The following is a 16,644-nucleotide window of genomic DNA, read 5'->3' on the forward strand; positions in this document are numbered from 1 at the left end:
GATGAGAAATGCACACACATGCCTCAATGCAAAGCAAGTTAGGTACATAGCCTTGTGAGCTTAACAATGATACTAATCCCTAAAGTGTAGTTAGGGAGCATGGCTAATAATGTTAACCAGGCCAACTAGCATATTTCTATTCAAGTTTCTCTATTTCTTATTTCTTTTGTTTTTCCTAAGACCATTGTTCTCGAATAGCATTGTTCAAAACTAATATAGAAACCTTTAACCTTGATAATTTGCAAGATTTTTCTTGAATTTTGTAGGTCCTCAATCATATCATAACTAAAATACCCTTAGGCTTCTCTTTAAGATTTTCAAGGTTTTCTTTCTACTTTTGAATTTTTTACAAAGAATGGTGCCATAAATTTAAAAAAAAATATGATTTTAAAATTCAATAAACTAATCAATGCTTTAGATCTAGCAAGGTATGCCATCAAATAATAGTGCTATGCGCTTCAAATACACGAAACAAGCAAAATAACTTACGATTTCTATATAAATCTGTATCTAGGGCTTAAAGAAATGAAGGGTTCTTACAAATAAACCCATTATACATTGCATGCAACTTTGGTGATATCTATAATAATAAGATGTGACTAACATTAATGTGATAGTTTTCCACAATAACTATGTGACAAACTTGATGCTTATCTCATTCATACATACAATCAATATGTATTGACTTTTAATAGTTGTTACATGAAAAGCAATCTCAACAATTTTATATGAGTGTGCTTTAACTCTTTCATCGTAGAAAGGTTTCAAAAGGACTATATGCTTTCTCAAATCTATATATTGAAATTTACAAATTCTAATCTTCTCTAAACCTCTTTACCATGTTGAAACTTATATGTTTGCTACTTTTTTTGTCTAAGCCACTTAATGCAATTCTAATTTCTAGTTCAACCAGAGAATACTCAAATGCAATGCATGTTCATGTATTAAGGAATAATATTTCAAACTCTTATTATACTGGAGATGCAAATCATAAGAGTCCAATTGCTATCTTAAACATCACAAAGTTTGGGGCTAAAGGAGATGGACTCCAAAATGATACTATGGTAAGATTGAAATATTCGAGAATGTTTTAGTAAAGCGGGTTGCTGTAAAACTTAGCAACACATTACATAAAGAGGCATGCATGATGTTGAAGATAGGAGAAAGTTGCTGGCAACTAGTGTCAATTTGTTTAAGGGGTAGCATTACAACCAATAGATACCTAAATGGTTTAAAGAGAAAATTATTTTGATTAGTAAGGATTAGCTCTCAATAGTTTCACAAATTCGTAATAGAATAATGCATCACATGCCAATGGGGTCATGGCGTAATTGTTTGGTTGTGGGTTGAGTTAGCATGGTGGGCGAGTTCAAACTTTGCCCCTTGTAACACCCACAAAATAATATATCTATAAGCATCCAATAATGAATGCACATCAGAAATGGAAAACCTAGTCTTACAATTTCACATCACAATTTAGTAAAGTCTAAAAATCCTACCACTTGTATCTAGAAAGGCAAGTATTGCACCTTTTAGACTAAATTATAGCTATCCAAGCATGAGACATGAACCATAAATACAAAGTACTAGCTTAAAATGCACACATCTAGTGAGCTAACATGAATAAATGCATACAATGAAGTAGGTGAACTAGGAGATGGTTCTAGTTAGAGATAAATACTATTACATCATCAATATCTTCGTGTCTACATTGGTATGCAGGCATTCCTATCAGCTTGGAAAAATGCATGTAAGAGTAATCATTCTAAAGTAAAATTGTATGTGCCAAAAGGGCAAGAATTTCTACTCCAACCTACATCTTTTCAAGGTCCTTGCTCAAAATACATAATTCTACAGGTACACAATATTGAGAATTTGTGACAATCAGCCAGAACATCACAAAATAGGCTCAAACTACATAGGAAATGGAATGCTTTTCACCATTGACTTCAAATAGTTTATTGCTATATTGAGCATAATAGTTAGCCTACCCTTAACACAACATCTAAAAGCAAAATAGGACAAGGAACATCATTTTTAATTAGGATTTCTATTGTGAAATTTTCATTGTTTCATATTTGTATCAATGTTCAGATTGTGAACTTCTTTTTCAGGTAGAAGGTAATATCACTGCTCCTATGAATGTAGAAACTTGGAGCACTAACAAGAAATATTGGCTACAATTTCAAAATGTTGACAATATTCTTATTACGGGTGGTGGATTTTTCAATGGTAAAGGGGAAAATTGGTGGTTACTTGTGAGGAAAGCAATGCAGGTAGATGTAATACATTATTTTAATATTTTCAATTGAAGAAACATTCACATATAATGCATTTATATATAAAATCAAAATCAATGCATGTATGTATAATCCATTGTCCTTTCATTTAGATCTAAATTATTGTACTTTATTCTCACTACACAAAAGCTAAATGTACATGAGGATCAAAATGGAAAGTTCATGAAAGTTATAGGTTATCCATATAAAATGAGATATTTATTTAGTAGTCTAAACCACATAAGAAAACTTTTAACTCAAAATTAAGCTCTTATAACCTAAATTTTTTCTAATGGACAACTCACTTGAAGAACCATCAAGTATACTTATTATCAATTATATTCCTTGGTGCCTCTAGTCATTAGCATATGCCCTATATGATTTAAAGCTTTAGCTATGCCTTAGTGCCTTTTTACCATTTTGTTCATTCTCATGGGAAGAGTATGCATTTACATGTATAGGCATAGTTCACTACAATGTTTTTGCATTAAAAGAAAGATTTTCTGTGTAATTCTATGATCTAATAATTGTTTCAAATTGTAAAATATTCAATTGAACTCATTGTCATGCTTTGTTTTATTTATTTTTTGTAGAATTCTTCATTCATATTACCTCCAACTGTAAGTAACTTCAACATCCTTCACTTGATGGTGCAGTCTTCTCCTTATGCAAGTTTTTCAAGATTCAATCTCTTGTTTACACTTGAGTTTTTATTTGATGATTGTTGCAGTTGTTGCGAATAATCAATAGCACAAACATAGTTGTGGAGAATTTAACATTTATCAATTCTCAAAGAACTCATATTGATTTCCACACATGTTCAAGAGTAAAGGCAAAGAATCTCACATTTATTTCCCCTGCCAATAGTCCAAACACAGATGGGATTCACCTAGAAAGGTCACAAGGAGTGCAAATTGAAAACTGCACAATGGCCACAGGTAAACATTATCCCAATGCGTATACTTAGAAAGGAGGTGCAAAGTCTTACAAACCTTGATATTTTGACTCTTAATAGTATCTAATATCCAATCTTTGAACTCTCATTTTAGACTTGAAGGACTTTGTCTTTATTTACAAAAAAAAGTGTGTGATCAGATTCCACATGACATCATTAGTTTACATCTCACATTTCTTGTGTATTTGCATGCTTGCATGCATACACACATTTCCTATGATTTAGAAAAACTACTAATTGTTGCTAGATGGAAAGGGTTAGAAGTAAAATGGGAAGATGCCAAATATTCTCCACTAAAAATAGTAAGTAGATGAAATATTTATTCTTGGAAAATTTACAAGCACCAATAATTTCTTAGCTTAATTTCTTGCTTGTAAGTGCCAAGTGATCATAATTTATAAGATAATGTAAAGAAGTAAGGAGAGAGAGAGAGAGAGAGAGAGAGAGAGAGAGAGAGAGAGAGGACTACAAAAGAGAGAGAAGAAGAGTACAAAGAAGAGAGAAAGACTAGCCAAAGGGAGAGAAATATTGAAAGTAGAGAGAGAAAGACAGGAAGTGAGAGATGGAAGCCATAGAAGTTGAGAGAAAGCTTGAAGATGAAGAGACTCTATATTATGATTGAATGGTGCAAAATTTAAGTCCCTTACATCTTATATACCAACCAGTGTAGCTAGTATTTTCCCACATTATTAATCCTAGTTTCTTACATTCTATCCCTACCCAAATGTTTTTGTCCCCAAAAACAAAATTGGAACTTATTACAATGTATGAGATAGAACAAACAAAGTACTACTATTACAAGAGATAAATCAATGAAGTTTCCAAGAATATGGAAAGAATAGAGAAGGTATGATCAAGTATATCATATGTACATTAGAAGGGAAGGATAAAATCCATCACTTGATCATAAATCAATAGCCAAATGAAGACTACAGACATAGAACAACATGCTATGCACTAGTACCCTAATGTAGTAAAGCTATTATAAATTTTAGTAGAAAGCTCCAATAGGGGCATGCTAGGCATCAAAATGAAGCTCTTTCCAAAAGCTTTCAGCCCATGTAAATTTTTTGTTGCTATTTATAGAATAGAGTAAAATATGGTCTAAAAGAGAGGGCTATCTAACTGTGCTAGAATAGGGCCATGATTGACTAATCTTCAACCACCACAATTGCTTCTTTAAAATGAGGGAACTCCTCCATGATTGAATCAGGTCTCCAAGAAGCTTCTTCCAAGGGTAATTCTCTCCATTGGATCAAATAATCTTTGATTATTCTTGTCCTAAGATTCTTATTCCACTAGCCAATAACCTCCTTAGGTGCATATTGAATGATACCCTCCTCATCTATAGGTGAAAGCTCCTCAACATAATCCATAGTAGATGCAATGAAAGATTTTAGCTGACTTACATGGAAGACATTATGAATCCTAGTGGATGAAGAGAGTGCTCTGATATGCCAAGTCGCCCACTCTCTTCAAAATCCTTCGCCCACTTTCTTCAAAATCCTATAAGGTCCATAGAATCTATGAGCTAGTTTAGTAATAGAACCATCTTTGAGTAGTATAATGAGACTTGGGTACCTTTAAGAGCACTAAATCACCTTCTTGAAACTCTAGATTCTATCTTCTCGCATCAGCATATAACTTCATTTGATCCTGGCCTTTCTTTAAATCCACTTTACATTGATGAAGGAGAGCCTACATGTGATCCAACTCCTCTTTACTCTGAGGGTTTCTCATAAACTTGGCATCCATGTCATGCACTATGGCCTATGGGAACCCATGTAACTCGAAGACATGCTCTATGAATTGATTGGCTACTTTGAGAAGCTATATATTGAACTTTTCTAGAGATGAAATGGGCTTCCTTGGTGAATCTATCCACCACCACGTAAGTGCTATTTCACATTTTCTTAGGTAAACCAATGATAAAATCCATAGTAATATGTGTCCATTTTCCTTTTGGGATAGGCAATGGCTATGATAAATGACTGGCTTTGATGTACTTTTCTCATTTTGTTGGCATTGTACACAACTAGAAAAAAAAGTCTTAACATCCTTCAAAAGGCCCTGCCAATAAAAACTCTTAGAAATCTTGTCACAATTTTCTAAAACACCAAAATGACTAGTTATAGACGAGAAATGCATTGGATGATTTCTTGGTAAAGGGAGAAGTATGGGGAATGACAATCTTTCCATGATTCCATATGAGACCATTTCTTAGTTGAAATTGGAAATTCTCTTCCATAATGTCTTGCTATAATTTTTGAAATATAGGGGTGAAGTCATGATCTAAAAGGTAGGCCTCCTAGATCTCCTCTATCCAATCACTATATTGAAGTCCAGAAATGGCTAGAACCTTGTAAGCCTACATCTTGATAAGGGATTAGCAACTATGTTACCTTTGCTCTAGTATGTGTGATATCAAAGTCATAATTTTGTAATGTTGCTACCCATCTCTATTGCTTGGGAGTGAGATTTGAATGAGCGAGGAAATATTTAAGAACTCTATGATCACTTTTCCCCCTAAATTCACTAGCATAGAAATAGTGATACCACTTTTCTATTGCATGGAGAATGTCTAGTATTTCTTGGTCATAAATATTCATTGCCATCTGAAGTAGTATTAGTGGGTGTATGCCATTCTCTAATACACTGCACCTTCTTTGTGTTAGCTTGAATTCCCTTCTCATTGACAATGTGTCCTAATTACTCCACCTTAGTCTCCATGAATGAGCATTTGGTCTCCTTTGCAAATAGCCCATGCTATCTCAACACATCAAATACTTGCCTCAAATGTGCTAAATGATCCTGGAAGGTCTTATTGTAGATGAGTATGTCGTCAAAGAACACTAGCACAAAGTGGAAGAGAAAAGGATGTAAAATTTTGTTCATAAGGCTTTAAAAGGTAGCTAGAGCATTTATCAATCCATATGTCCTAGAAAATGATAAAAACCATGATCTATCCTGAAAGCAGTCTTAACTTTATCACCTTGTCTCATCCATATCTAATGATGGCCAAATCATAAATATACTTTAGTGAAATACTTTTCTCTCATCAGGTAAGTCATCCACACAAGGGATAGGATACCTATTCTTCATTGTAATCCTATTCAGATCCATGTAGTCAATACACATCCTAAATGATCCATCCTTCTTCTTCACCAAGAGTATTAGGGATGCATAAGGTGAGGAACTTGTGACAGTGTGCAATGGAAAGAGGAAAGTGAATATGTAGAGAAGAAGGAGACAAAGAGAATGCATGAGAAAGAAGGAACAATATGATTGCAATGGCTGAAGATACAAGGCTACAATGGTCAGCCCCAACATGCTGCTCTATGCAGCATCAATGTGGGTGATAGATAGTAGTAGAGAGATGAGAGAATGAGGAGGGCTATCTGATCACAAAGGATTGATGATGGATAATGGATAATGAAAGTGGAAGGATAGGCTACAAATATATAGGTAAAAATGATAAAAAATCCTAAATATGGTAAAAAATAGTCAAAAAGTGCACAAAAAGAAATGCACTAATACGCCCTCCATCTAAAGTGTATAAAATACATAAAATGACAAACAAAGACAATGTCAAAGCTCTTAATGTCCTCATTTGACTTATGTTGAGGTTCACAGGTAGGAGATGACTACACAAGAAGATACACATGATTACTAACACCCCCTCTCAAATATTGGATGTGGTGGAAGGCCAAAGGAGATGTGAATCCAAGGGTGGCAAGAGTGCCAAAGTTGATGTATCCATCGATGAAGAAAGTTAGCCAAGGAGCAAGACCCCCTCTCCATAGAAAAATCCAATCAAATGGAAGCCCACCAAAGGGAAAAGGAAACAAGAGGCATCAAATGGATCACTCTAGAAAACTCTAGTTGGGGATGGGTGAGCCAAGCCTCTAACCCAACTATGAGATGATAGCGAGGAACTTTTGAAGGCACCACAAGTTGCATCTAAACACTAGAAACCAAGGGCCAAGTGATAGGGGATGGTGGCTCAAGGACAAAGAAAAGAGGTAGCCACATAAAAGAAAGGCCAAAAGTAGATTGGAAACCCTAAAGAAACTCCTCATGATCTTGGGAAGCCCCCTTTGAAATATAAAGGGCCAAGAAATCCATAGCCATATCACCAATATTGTCCCACTCGAAAGGGGATGGGAGTTATGAGGGAACCACCAGAGGAGATGGTGGGAGATAGAATGAAACATCTCAAATAGATGGTGTACAATCAGAAATGAGTGCGACTGTAAAAACCTTGAAGGACACTACATGAAGGAAGGGGAATAGAGCATAGATAGCCCCCTTGCCTACCAACCTATCACAAAAGTGGCTCTTGTAGAAGAGTCATCAACAAATTATGTATACAACACAAGTCTCGAGTCTAAGAAGTCTCTGAACTGAGAAAATGGGAAGCCCAAGTCAAGAACATGAAGGACCTCACAAATGGAGCTTGATAGATGGTCAGACAATAGAGGCAAGGTGCCAACACCACTAATAGGCACCAACAAAATGTCACTAGTAGAGATGATATCCCTTTGATGAACAAAGAATCTATAACAAATCAATTCGGGGAGTCATAGGACTCAATGCACCACTGTCAAAGAGCCAAGGCTCCTTAAGAATTTGAGACTATCAAAAAAGGCTCCTCCACTTGATTTCCTTGCTAGTAAATCACTTGAATGCTTGCTGAAGACTGAGTGCTGGGGCAGATTAGAGAGTCAATGACTTGATTTGAGCCAAAGGAGTGAGAGAAAGAAGTGAAGCATGAGCTTGAAGCTTGATAGATATGGTTGCCCTCTTTAGGGTTTTGATAGGCGACTAATATTTTGTTCGCAGGGCTGATCGAGGAGAAAAAGGCAATCCTTCCCTTGGAATTATTCATACCAATCCTCAAGATAGCCCTTCAAGAGAGATGGGATGGAAATGAGGCATGGACAGAACACTTGATTGAACTCAAACGCTTATCAGAAACCCGGCTTCTAGCCACCCATGTGCTAATATGCCAAAAGGCAAGACACAAACATTGGTTTGACAAGCATGTCAAGCAGTGCAAATTTGAATAGGGTGACTTAGTACTGTTGTACTCACTCAAAGGACATAAGAAAAAGCTCAAGTTTTGGGGGCTAGGACCTTTTAAGGTCTGAATCGTCAACCAAACTGGCAATGTAGAACTCGAAACCCTAGAACGTGAGGGCATAGGCTTCTTCAATGGCAGCTGCATAAAGAAGTACTTCCCTCCCATGCACCCATTACATGAGCCCCCGACGCTAACACCCCCTGTCCACATATGAGTAACCACTATCACTGAGATGGAGGGTGAGAATGAGGAAGCAGTAGCACTAGCTTACCTAAGCATGATGGTCACTGCTAAGCACACATGTACCATCTCAACGCATTGATCAATGAGGGAGTTGATTTTAACATCTTAACCCATGACCATTGGACCCAAATTGGCAAACCATAGTTGCAGCCTACTAATTCTAAGCTAAGCCATTATGGAGGCCAACCCTACACACTTTTGGGAAAGTGCAAGGTTACAGTTTCTATCAAGTGTGAAAGCATGGCAATAATCTTCTATGTGTTGCCCAATACTAAGAATGCACTCACTGAATTGCTGTTAGGACAAAACTTCAAGAAGCAACCTCATTGTACTGTCGACTACGAGTTGCAATGTATCCGCCTAGCCATAGGCGACGTCCGAATAGTTGCATCTTTCAACAAGGGCAGTGTGACTCCTTCCAAGTCCACAAAGCCACCAATAGAGAACCCCACCGTCAAGCCTAAGGAGGGGGGTTGTGACTCGTCACAACCTGCTGAACCCAACACTATGATAGAGAAACCTGTGAATAGAGAAACCCTAGTTCAAATGGGTACCTAAGCGTCAAGGACTACCACCTTGAATCAAACATCCATGCCCTTAAGATGCTAAGGGCCCACACTCAAAACCTAGGAATCCAAGACGGAACTATAAACAATGACACACAGTCAAAACTGTAATGGGTCCCCAAAATCTTGTTGCAAGCACAAGGCTACTATGAGGGTAATCCCTGGATTTGGCTATCTAGAGCCAAAACAACCAAAATTTCTACTCAAACGCAACCCTTGAGCTTGGCCACATGAAAGTGTGAGTTGGAGATACTCATACCACAAGAGAAGTGGGCCACCAAGTTCATAGAACCACTAAAACCTAGCTTAGCAACGCCTAAACCTATCTATCACCCAAAATCATAGCCTGCTACTAGTAAAATGTCCAGATCTCGCATTGATGATACCCTCACATCTGAGACACATCTAGTAGCACGAAAACCGCAACTACAACCCAACCCATCAAATAGGAGGCCAAGCCACAACCTAAGGAGAAAACCAAGATACGACCATTAGCTGTTGAACTCTCTCGTGCTATCAATCCTCAACCACCTGCCAGGCTTAGACCCTCTTATGAACAACGGTCAATTCTAACCTTGGCCGTGGACTTAGCTGAAAATACTGGGGACGACTTGGTTGATTGCCTAAGGTGCTTGGATGCTACTTTCATGGCATTGGCTAAAAGCTACGATCGACATTAGACTTAGGTTTCTTAGAAGAACCTATAGCAACGGAAGTACAAACACTCCCTTGCTCTTGGGAGGAGTCAAAATTTGCATTCATTAAGGATTTCGAAGTAGATGAGGAGTTAATTGCAACTAAGATATCCAAGGAACAAGAAATCAAATAGTGTCTCATTACGTCGTATAGGAAGAACACGATCATGGCCACAAACCAAGAAATTGAGAAGTTGAAACAACTTGTTGACAATGACTCCTCCTTCTTGTAGAAATGGTATGCTCTACGACTGTAATGGGAGCTAGAGGGATGCCAAATAATGACCAAGGCTGAGCAGCGATGCGCAATCAAAGCTATGTAGCTCCAACTTCATATAGGGTGTTGACTAATCTCCATAATCAACCCCTCAAAGAACACATTAAGGGACACCCTTATTTAGATCTCATCCTCACTGAGGAGGAGGAGGAGGAGGAGGAGGAGAAGTTACATGTTGCTAGCTGAGTGGACTCCGGTGACTTCTTGCTTGATGTCCTCACTTACATTACGCATGTAGGCATCCGCCCTTTCGATATGGATAGCTATGCTAATTTAGAATAGAATCCAAATTTCTACGCCTAGCTCATGCGAAAGTAAAACACTAAGATTATGTGTTTAAGACCCTTCATCCTCTAACCCTTTAACCCTAGGAAAGATTCTTCTCATTTCAGAAGAGGGAGGGGGTAAGGTGAATCAAACCAAACACATAAGGAAAACAATAAAGGAAAAGCATACATTGCAAGGGTAGAATGCAACAAATTGTACTTGAGGAAAATGTCAATAAAATTTGAAATCAATAGACTATTGGGAGAAAAAAAGTCTATTTCTGCACTCAAGCATTTCAGTTCCAGCACCAAGTATGTAGTCAATTCCTGTTGCTTGTAATTATTCTGAAAAACACTAATGATGAATATGGCTTCATGACAAGCACCCATCATGGCAGGCTAAGAAAAGGCTGGAAACTTTCCTTTTTCAAAAGAAGAACAAGAAAAATATGGACTTTCAGTGAAAACACGAGCCTTCAACCAGTTCAAGTTCTGGTATATCTTCAACCTAGACGTGGCCATTGAAGAGCAAGTTGTGAGGTAGATCATCAAGCAATGCAATCTGCAGAAATATATGAAAGCAGTAAGCCAGGGGGTGGACTACTTCCACTGTGCAAAGTTCCTAAGGACTTTCCACAGGAACCGCGACACTTAATTGTGCATGAGGGAGAGGGAACTCTCTAGGTGCAGATTGAGTTGACCCTGGAGCTAGTGGAAAAGGCATTGGGCTTGGCAAATAAAGTAGAGAGAAAGTTGAAGAGAGATGTATATGCCTTGCTAGGAATGGACAAGGTAAAGGTCCACATCAGCGACAACATCGGCTTGGGGGATATCCCGAATCTCAAAATCCAACTCCAAGCCAAGATGGTGCATGCGTTGTTCTCTAGTTAGAGGTACAACACCATCATGAGCCACATCAACGTCCCCCTGCTAGAGAGCATCACAGCAAAGTCATTGGATGAAGTGAAACTCAATGGTTTTGTGAGGAAGACCATTGAGACCTTAGCAAAAGCTTTGGCAATGGAAGGACAGCTGCTAGAGGAGAATCTCCTACCACCAAGGCTAAAAGGAAAGCTTTGTCTTCAAAGGGTGAAACTAGTGGATTTGGTGGGGTCCTCACTGTGATCATCAGGCAAGCCTTGGGACAAGGGCAGGAAGAAGTAGGAGAAGGAGTAGATGAGACGCCAAGCAAGTTGCCACCTCACCAAGAATAGGAGGCACAGTCTAGTGAAAGGACACTGAGTAAGGAAGAAGAAGATAGGGAACAAGAAGAGCAGAATTCTAGTCGAGGGAAGGCTAAGAAGATAAAGAAGAAAATTGCACTAAGAAAGCAAGAAGAGGCGAGGAGAAAACAAGAGAAGGCGAACTTGCAGAAGGCTCATAGGGAGTCCAAAAAGGTCAAGGAGGAAAGAAGAAGAAAGTAGGAAGAGGAAGAGGAGTTGAGAAAAAGGAGGAAGACGTGGCCCTCACCACGTGCAGGCCCATTGAGTAGCAGTCCATGCAAGACGAGTTGGAACATGCAAGCCCAATCAGAAAGACAAAAGGCTGAGGTCAAGCGCCCATGTGTCACATTTCACACCACCTGCAATGCAAGAAGGCAAGGGCAAGGCCCCAATCACCCCATTCCCACTCTCTTGATGCTCGCCACCACCACCGCCATCTCCACTCCCAATTCTATGACCCAGGTGGATGCCAGCAACTTAATGGCTTGGGTCTAGTACTTCATGAATAAAGAAGTGGGTCAAGGAGCATGAGAAGGAACCCCCTTGGTAGGAACCAAAAGGCTGGCTGGCAGATGTCGAGTCAAGGCAAGACCCTAAGAGGGAAAAGGTGGCAGGATCCACAACCTCCGTCCTTGCAACAGAGAGGCCATCCAAATAATACGACGAGTATGTCAAGGAGCTCCTTTCTCAATTAGAGAAAGCTAAGGAGGAGAAAAAAATCACGGCAGCACAGCAGAGCTCAAAGACAAAAAAGAGGCCATGGCTACATCCCAATTGGAGAAAACACGCCAAATAGCCATGGCCCAAAGGGAAGTTCACGAGCTGAAGGAGTAGATACAAGCTAAGGGGGAGACAAAAGTGGAATGGAAGGTGCAAATGAATGAAGAAACTGAGGCCATACGACACCTACAATAGCAGAATGAAGAGATTGTGGCCTGCTACGAATATCTACAAGCTAAAATGGAGAAAATCACTAAAGACATAGAAGAACTAGAGGAGTTAAGGGAGGAAAGAGCTCGCAAGTATGAAAGGGAGGTGGAGAAACTAACCCAAGAGGCTTCCTCAGCACAGGAAGAGCAGCAAAAGCTAAGGACAGAAATGGAAGATCAAGAACAAAGGCTGACAGTGCTAGCTAGAGGTAGGGGAAAAGCCTCAAAGATATCAACATGAGGGCAGAAAAATGGGCAAATCGGAATGAAAAAAGAGTCAAAGCCTTGGTAGCCATCTCCCTCAAGTCAAAAAATAAAAGATACTTGCTAAAAGCAGAGTGGAAGCCGCATTGATCCTAACACTATAGATAGTTATGTGATGGCTCGACTAATGATGTGGGCTGCTTTATTACCTTCATTTTGCTTAGCCCTTCTAGATGACAAGAATGATAGCCACTTCTCCCGCCGCTGCAATCATCCATTCCTCTCCACCACTACCCTTCAACAAGGGGTATCTCCAAAGCCACCATTTTCTTAACAAATCTATTAAGCCCCCTTCTCCACCTCACTCCGATGATGACAAAGATTAACTTGGGCAAAAAAAATATATCACACGTAGACACTGCAAGCTGCACATCGATCACAGTCTCACTGCACCCCCCCTCAACACGGTTATTTCCCAACACCCCCCCTCAAATGATGAGTCCCTACACTTGTTGGCTTTTGCCCCCGCTACCTGAGAGACTAGCTCATAAGCAACCTAGTCAAGTTAAAGCTTGCAAATTTACATCTTTGGCAAGGGTTTTTACAAAGTAAATCCACTAAGGGAAACATAGAGATCCACTATGGGAACAAATTCCTTAGAACAATCTGTCAGAGTTGTTGATGGTAGCGGAATCATCTTCTTCTTCTTCTTCATTCATGAATTGGTTTTGGTGGTGGTCATTTTGTATCTGCTATGCTCTTTTCTTGTGAAAACATTCATTGGCTATATGGTAAGTCTTAACACAACAATGACATGTCATCCAACTTTTGTTGTTGGTGTTAAATCCTCGACCTCTTCCTTTGGGTCCAGCAGCTCCTTTGGTGTATAAGAGATTTTCCCTAGATGATGGAATAACATATTTTGCATTCTTGTTCTTCTCTTTGTTCTCTTCATCAAGAAGAGAGTGTTCAATATCTTTAAGTGAGTGACTAGAAACATTGCTTAGTGTTGAAACAAGGTTCTCATATGGTTCATGATTAGCACTGGGGGCAAGTAGCACTGCTATTGCCGCATCCTCATCAGTGGTCTTTTTAAGAGTTGCTAGCTGAGTTTTAAGGCTCTTGAACTTATTGATGTGTATAGTCATAGATGATCTATCTTTTACATCCAACTTATAAAACTGCCAAAGTAATTTTACCTTTGAGTTCTTTACTTGTGTACCAAAGATTTTGTCAAGTTCTTCCCATGCCTTCTTTGCATCCCTGATGTCAGAGATGTGTTGTAATGCATCATCTGATAGACCCCATGCAATATTATCTAGAGCTTTGTTGTTCATCTTCTTTCATGCCTCTATTTTAGGCTAGTCTTATGCAGTATCTTCCTCTTTAGCATCTTTTGCATCATCTTCTTCAAAGAGATCCCATAGGTCTTTCCTCATGAGATGATACATGGTTTTCTCCTTCCAGGTGTGAAATCCTTCACCATTAAACTTTGCTATCTACTCCAGTTTAGTCATCTTAGAAGGAGGTCTTACCATGAGAACACTCGGGCAGTGTCTATCCTTTTACACAGAAATTGAGACTTACAAATGGATTTGATCAATTGGGCTTTAAATCATTACAAGTGCCAAGAGACACTAATTGAGTATCAAGAGCTACTATTGATGTTGAATCTCCTTGTTGAGCTAGACGTTGCTTAATGATCTTATCCCCTTATTGATTTGGAGTGCTGTGGACTAAGCTAGAACTTAGATCAGAATGGTAGCAAATTGAATTAGTTGAAGAAAGTGAGAGACTGAAGTTTAAGATGAACTTGAACTTCACACGACTGTCGTTTCATTTGTAGCAACACATACACGAAATCAACTGACGAAAGATTTTATGGAGAGAAGGTTTATATACCAAACTTTAAAAGCCCCATGGTCCTGAGTCAGATTGCAGCATGTGCATGTCGCGTAGTTGTATGATAGCCTATCAGGCAGAGTCTAGAAAATTTGACAAATTTCCATAATGTTGGAGGTATAGTGCACCAATTCAACAACAAAGTGCTAGAGAGAAGCTCTAGAAGCAGGGGAAGAAGTTTGTAGAAGAAATCTCAGTGAGATATTGCCTGTATTGGGAGATCCATGGGCTCCAAGGTGAGTGGATGCAGGTTGGCTACAGTGGCCAAGAAGAGATGTGTGAGAATGAAGTAGGAGATGAACTCATACATTTGTCCTAAGCTAGAGCTGAGTTGTGAGAAGTTGGGGGAGCAGGGAGAAGAGCTAAACTGAGCTCACCATGGCTCTGATACCATGTTGACAAACATGGATCTTGAACACAGTTTAGCTATGGAGGCTTGAACTCGTAAGCAAGATACAAGATTACTAATGACTAGACACAGACTTTCACTCAAGTGAATTAGGTTCCAAGATAGATTATCTTGGACTCATAAACACAATCTTGAGTGGATAGAGTTACATACTCTAAGTACAAAGTACAATAGCATTGCATTGAAAAGTGAAGCAAGTACATGTCTTTATAACTTTCCAACTTCTCCACTCTGTTCACTGTGCATCTGGGATTGAGGACATCTCTTTCTGGAGCATACATCATTTGTTATTTCTCAACACATGTCACCATATAGGCACAACAAAAAGCATGGGGTAGTGGACACAACAACCCTAGTCAAAAAGTGAATGAAGAAGCTAATTTGGAACAGTGCAGGAGAAGGCAGTCAGGGAGGGCCAAATGACCAATCTATCCAACTTTATCTTCAATTTCAAAGGCATAAATCCCTCTAGCACACCTTCCACCAGGGCTCATTCCAAACTCAAGGGCCTTTCAGTTCCATAAATCCCTCCAACACCATGGCTCATTCCAAACTCAAGGGCCTTTCAGTTCCATAAATCCCTCCAACACTAGGACTCATTCCAAACTCAATGGCCTTTAAGTTCCATAAATCCCTCTAACACCAGGGCTCATTCCAAACTCAAAGGGCTTCTAGTTCCATAAATCCCTCCAACACCTAATCCACGAGGGCTCGCATACAAACTCAAAATGCCACTTAGCTACTCTAGCAACACCGTCCGACCCACCACCCAGCAGTGCCATGAGGCTGGCATTCAACTAGGAGGGGGTAATGTTTACTACAAAGCGACGAAAGTGGAAAACAAGGCATCAAGAGGAAAAGCGCAAGGTGGAAAAAAGGAAAGGTGCCCTACAAAAGAGTGGGCCCATAGGAAATCTAAAAGCATGGAAACAACCACTAGGAGTCCAAGACGCGACCATGGAAGCTACAAGAAGCCAAAAGCAAGAAGGCGCACCTTTAAATATAAAGGCATAGCCAAAATTTTTGTAAAAGAGCGCCAGGATCCCTCTTATGCAATTTGTAACCATGAATGGGCAGGAGAACCAACTAGGAAGAGAGGAGGACAAATGGGAAAAAGTGCCTAGGCCACGGCCAGCCATGTAAAAAAGGGGATAAGGGGATGACCGCCCAAAATGGATTTAGGGTTTTGTATATAAAGTTCAAAAAGTGAATGAGTGCTCATTCTTTGGTGTGTGGCAAAGTGGACTCTTCTTCTTCTCTTCTTCTCTTCTCTTGCTTGCTTGTGAGTTCTTGAGAGAGGGAGTGCAAGTGAGTGAGGGAGTGAGTGTGTGAGAGTGAGGAATCTTGGAGGTGAAGCCCTCTCCCATTTCCTCCCTTCTTCTTCTCTTCTCTTCTCTTGTCTCACACGTGGCTATGGAAGATGGAGCTTCAAGGAAGAGGCTTGAGGATGCTTGAGAGTGCATCATGAATCGTGGAGCTATTGGAGTGCTTGAGAGAGTAAGAAACTCAATCGGGCATTAAGGTAAGCTCACTACACTCGTAGAGAAGGATAGCACATCAGCTATGTGAGAGGTAGCCATTAGTGCTAGCTTGAAACACTTGAACAATAAGCG

General features: G+C 39.4%; 1 protein-coding gene across 2 annotated transcripts in view; it reads left to right on the top strand.

The window, feature by feature from the left end:
* Positions 1-847: 847 nt before the first annotated feature.
* LOC148010718 (putative polygalacturonase At1g80170) overlaps positions 848-16,644 on the top strand; it is a 63,080-nt gene continuing 47,283 nt past the window's right edge. For both annotated transcript variants that reach the window (XM_087671650.1, XM_087671651.1), the window contains exons 1-5: positions 848-1,064; positions 1,723-1,857; positions 2,115-2,276; positions 2,873-2,899; positions 3,010-3,217. In XM_087671650.1, the coding sequence (XP_087527776.1) occupies positions 930-1,064; positions 1,723-1,857; positions 2,115-2,276; positions 2,873-2,899; positions 3,010-3,217 (667 nt within the window). In that variant the 5' untranslated portion in view covers positions 848-929. The remainder of the gene's footprint in view (positions 1,065-1,722; positions 1,858-2,114; positions 2,277-2,872; positions 2,900-3,009; positions 3,218-16,644) is intronic.

The sequence above is a fragment of the Lygodium microphyllum genome, chromosome 29 (genome assembly GCF_053477565.2).
Source record: "Lygodium microphyllum isolate KBCC chromosome 29, Lygodium_microphyllum_v1.1.10, whole genome shotgun sequence".
Taxonomy (NCBI): Eukaryota; Viridiplantae; Streptophyta; class Polypodiopsida; order Schizaeales; family Lygodiaceae; genus Lygodium; species Lygodium microphyllum.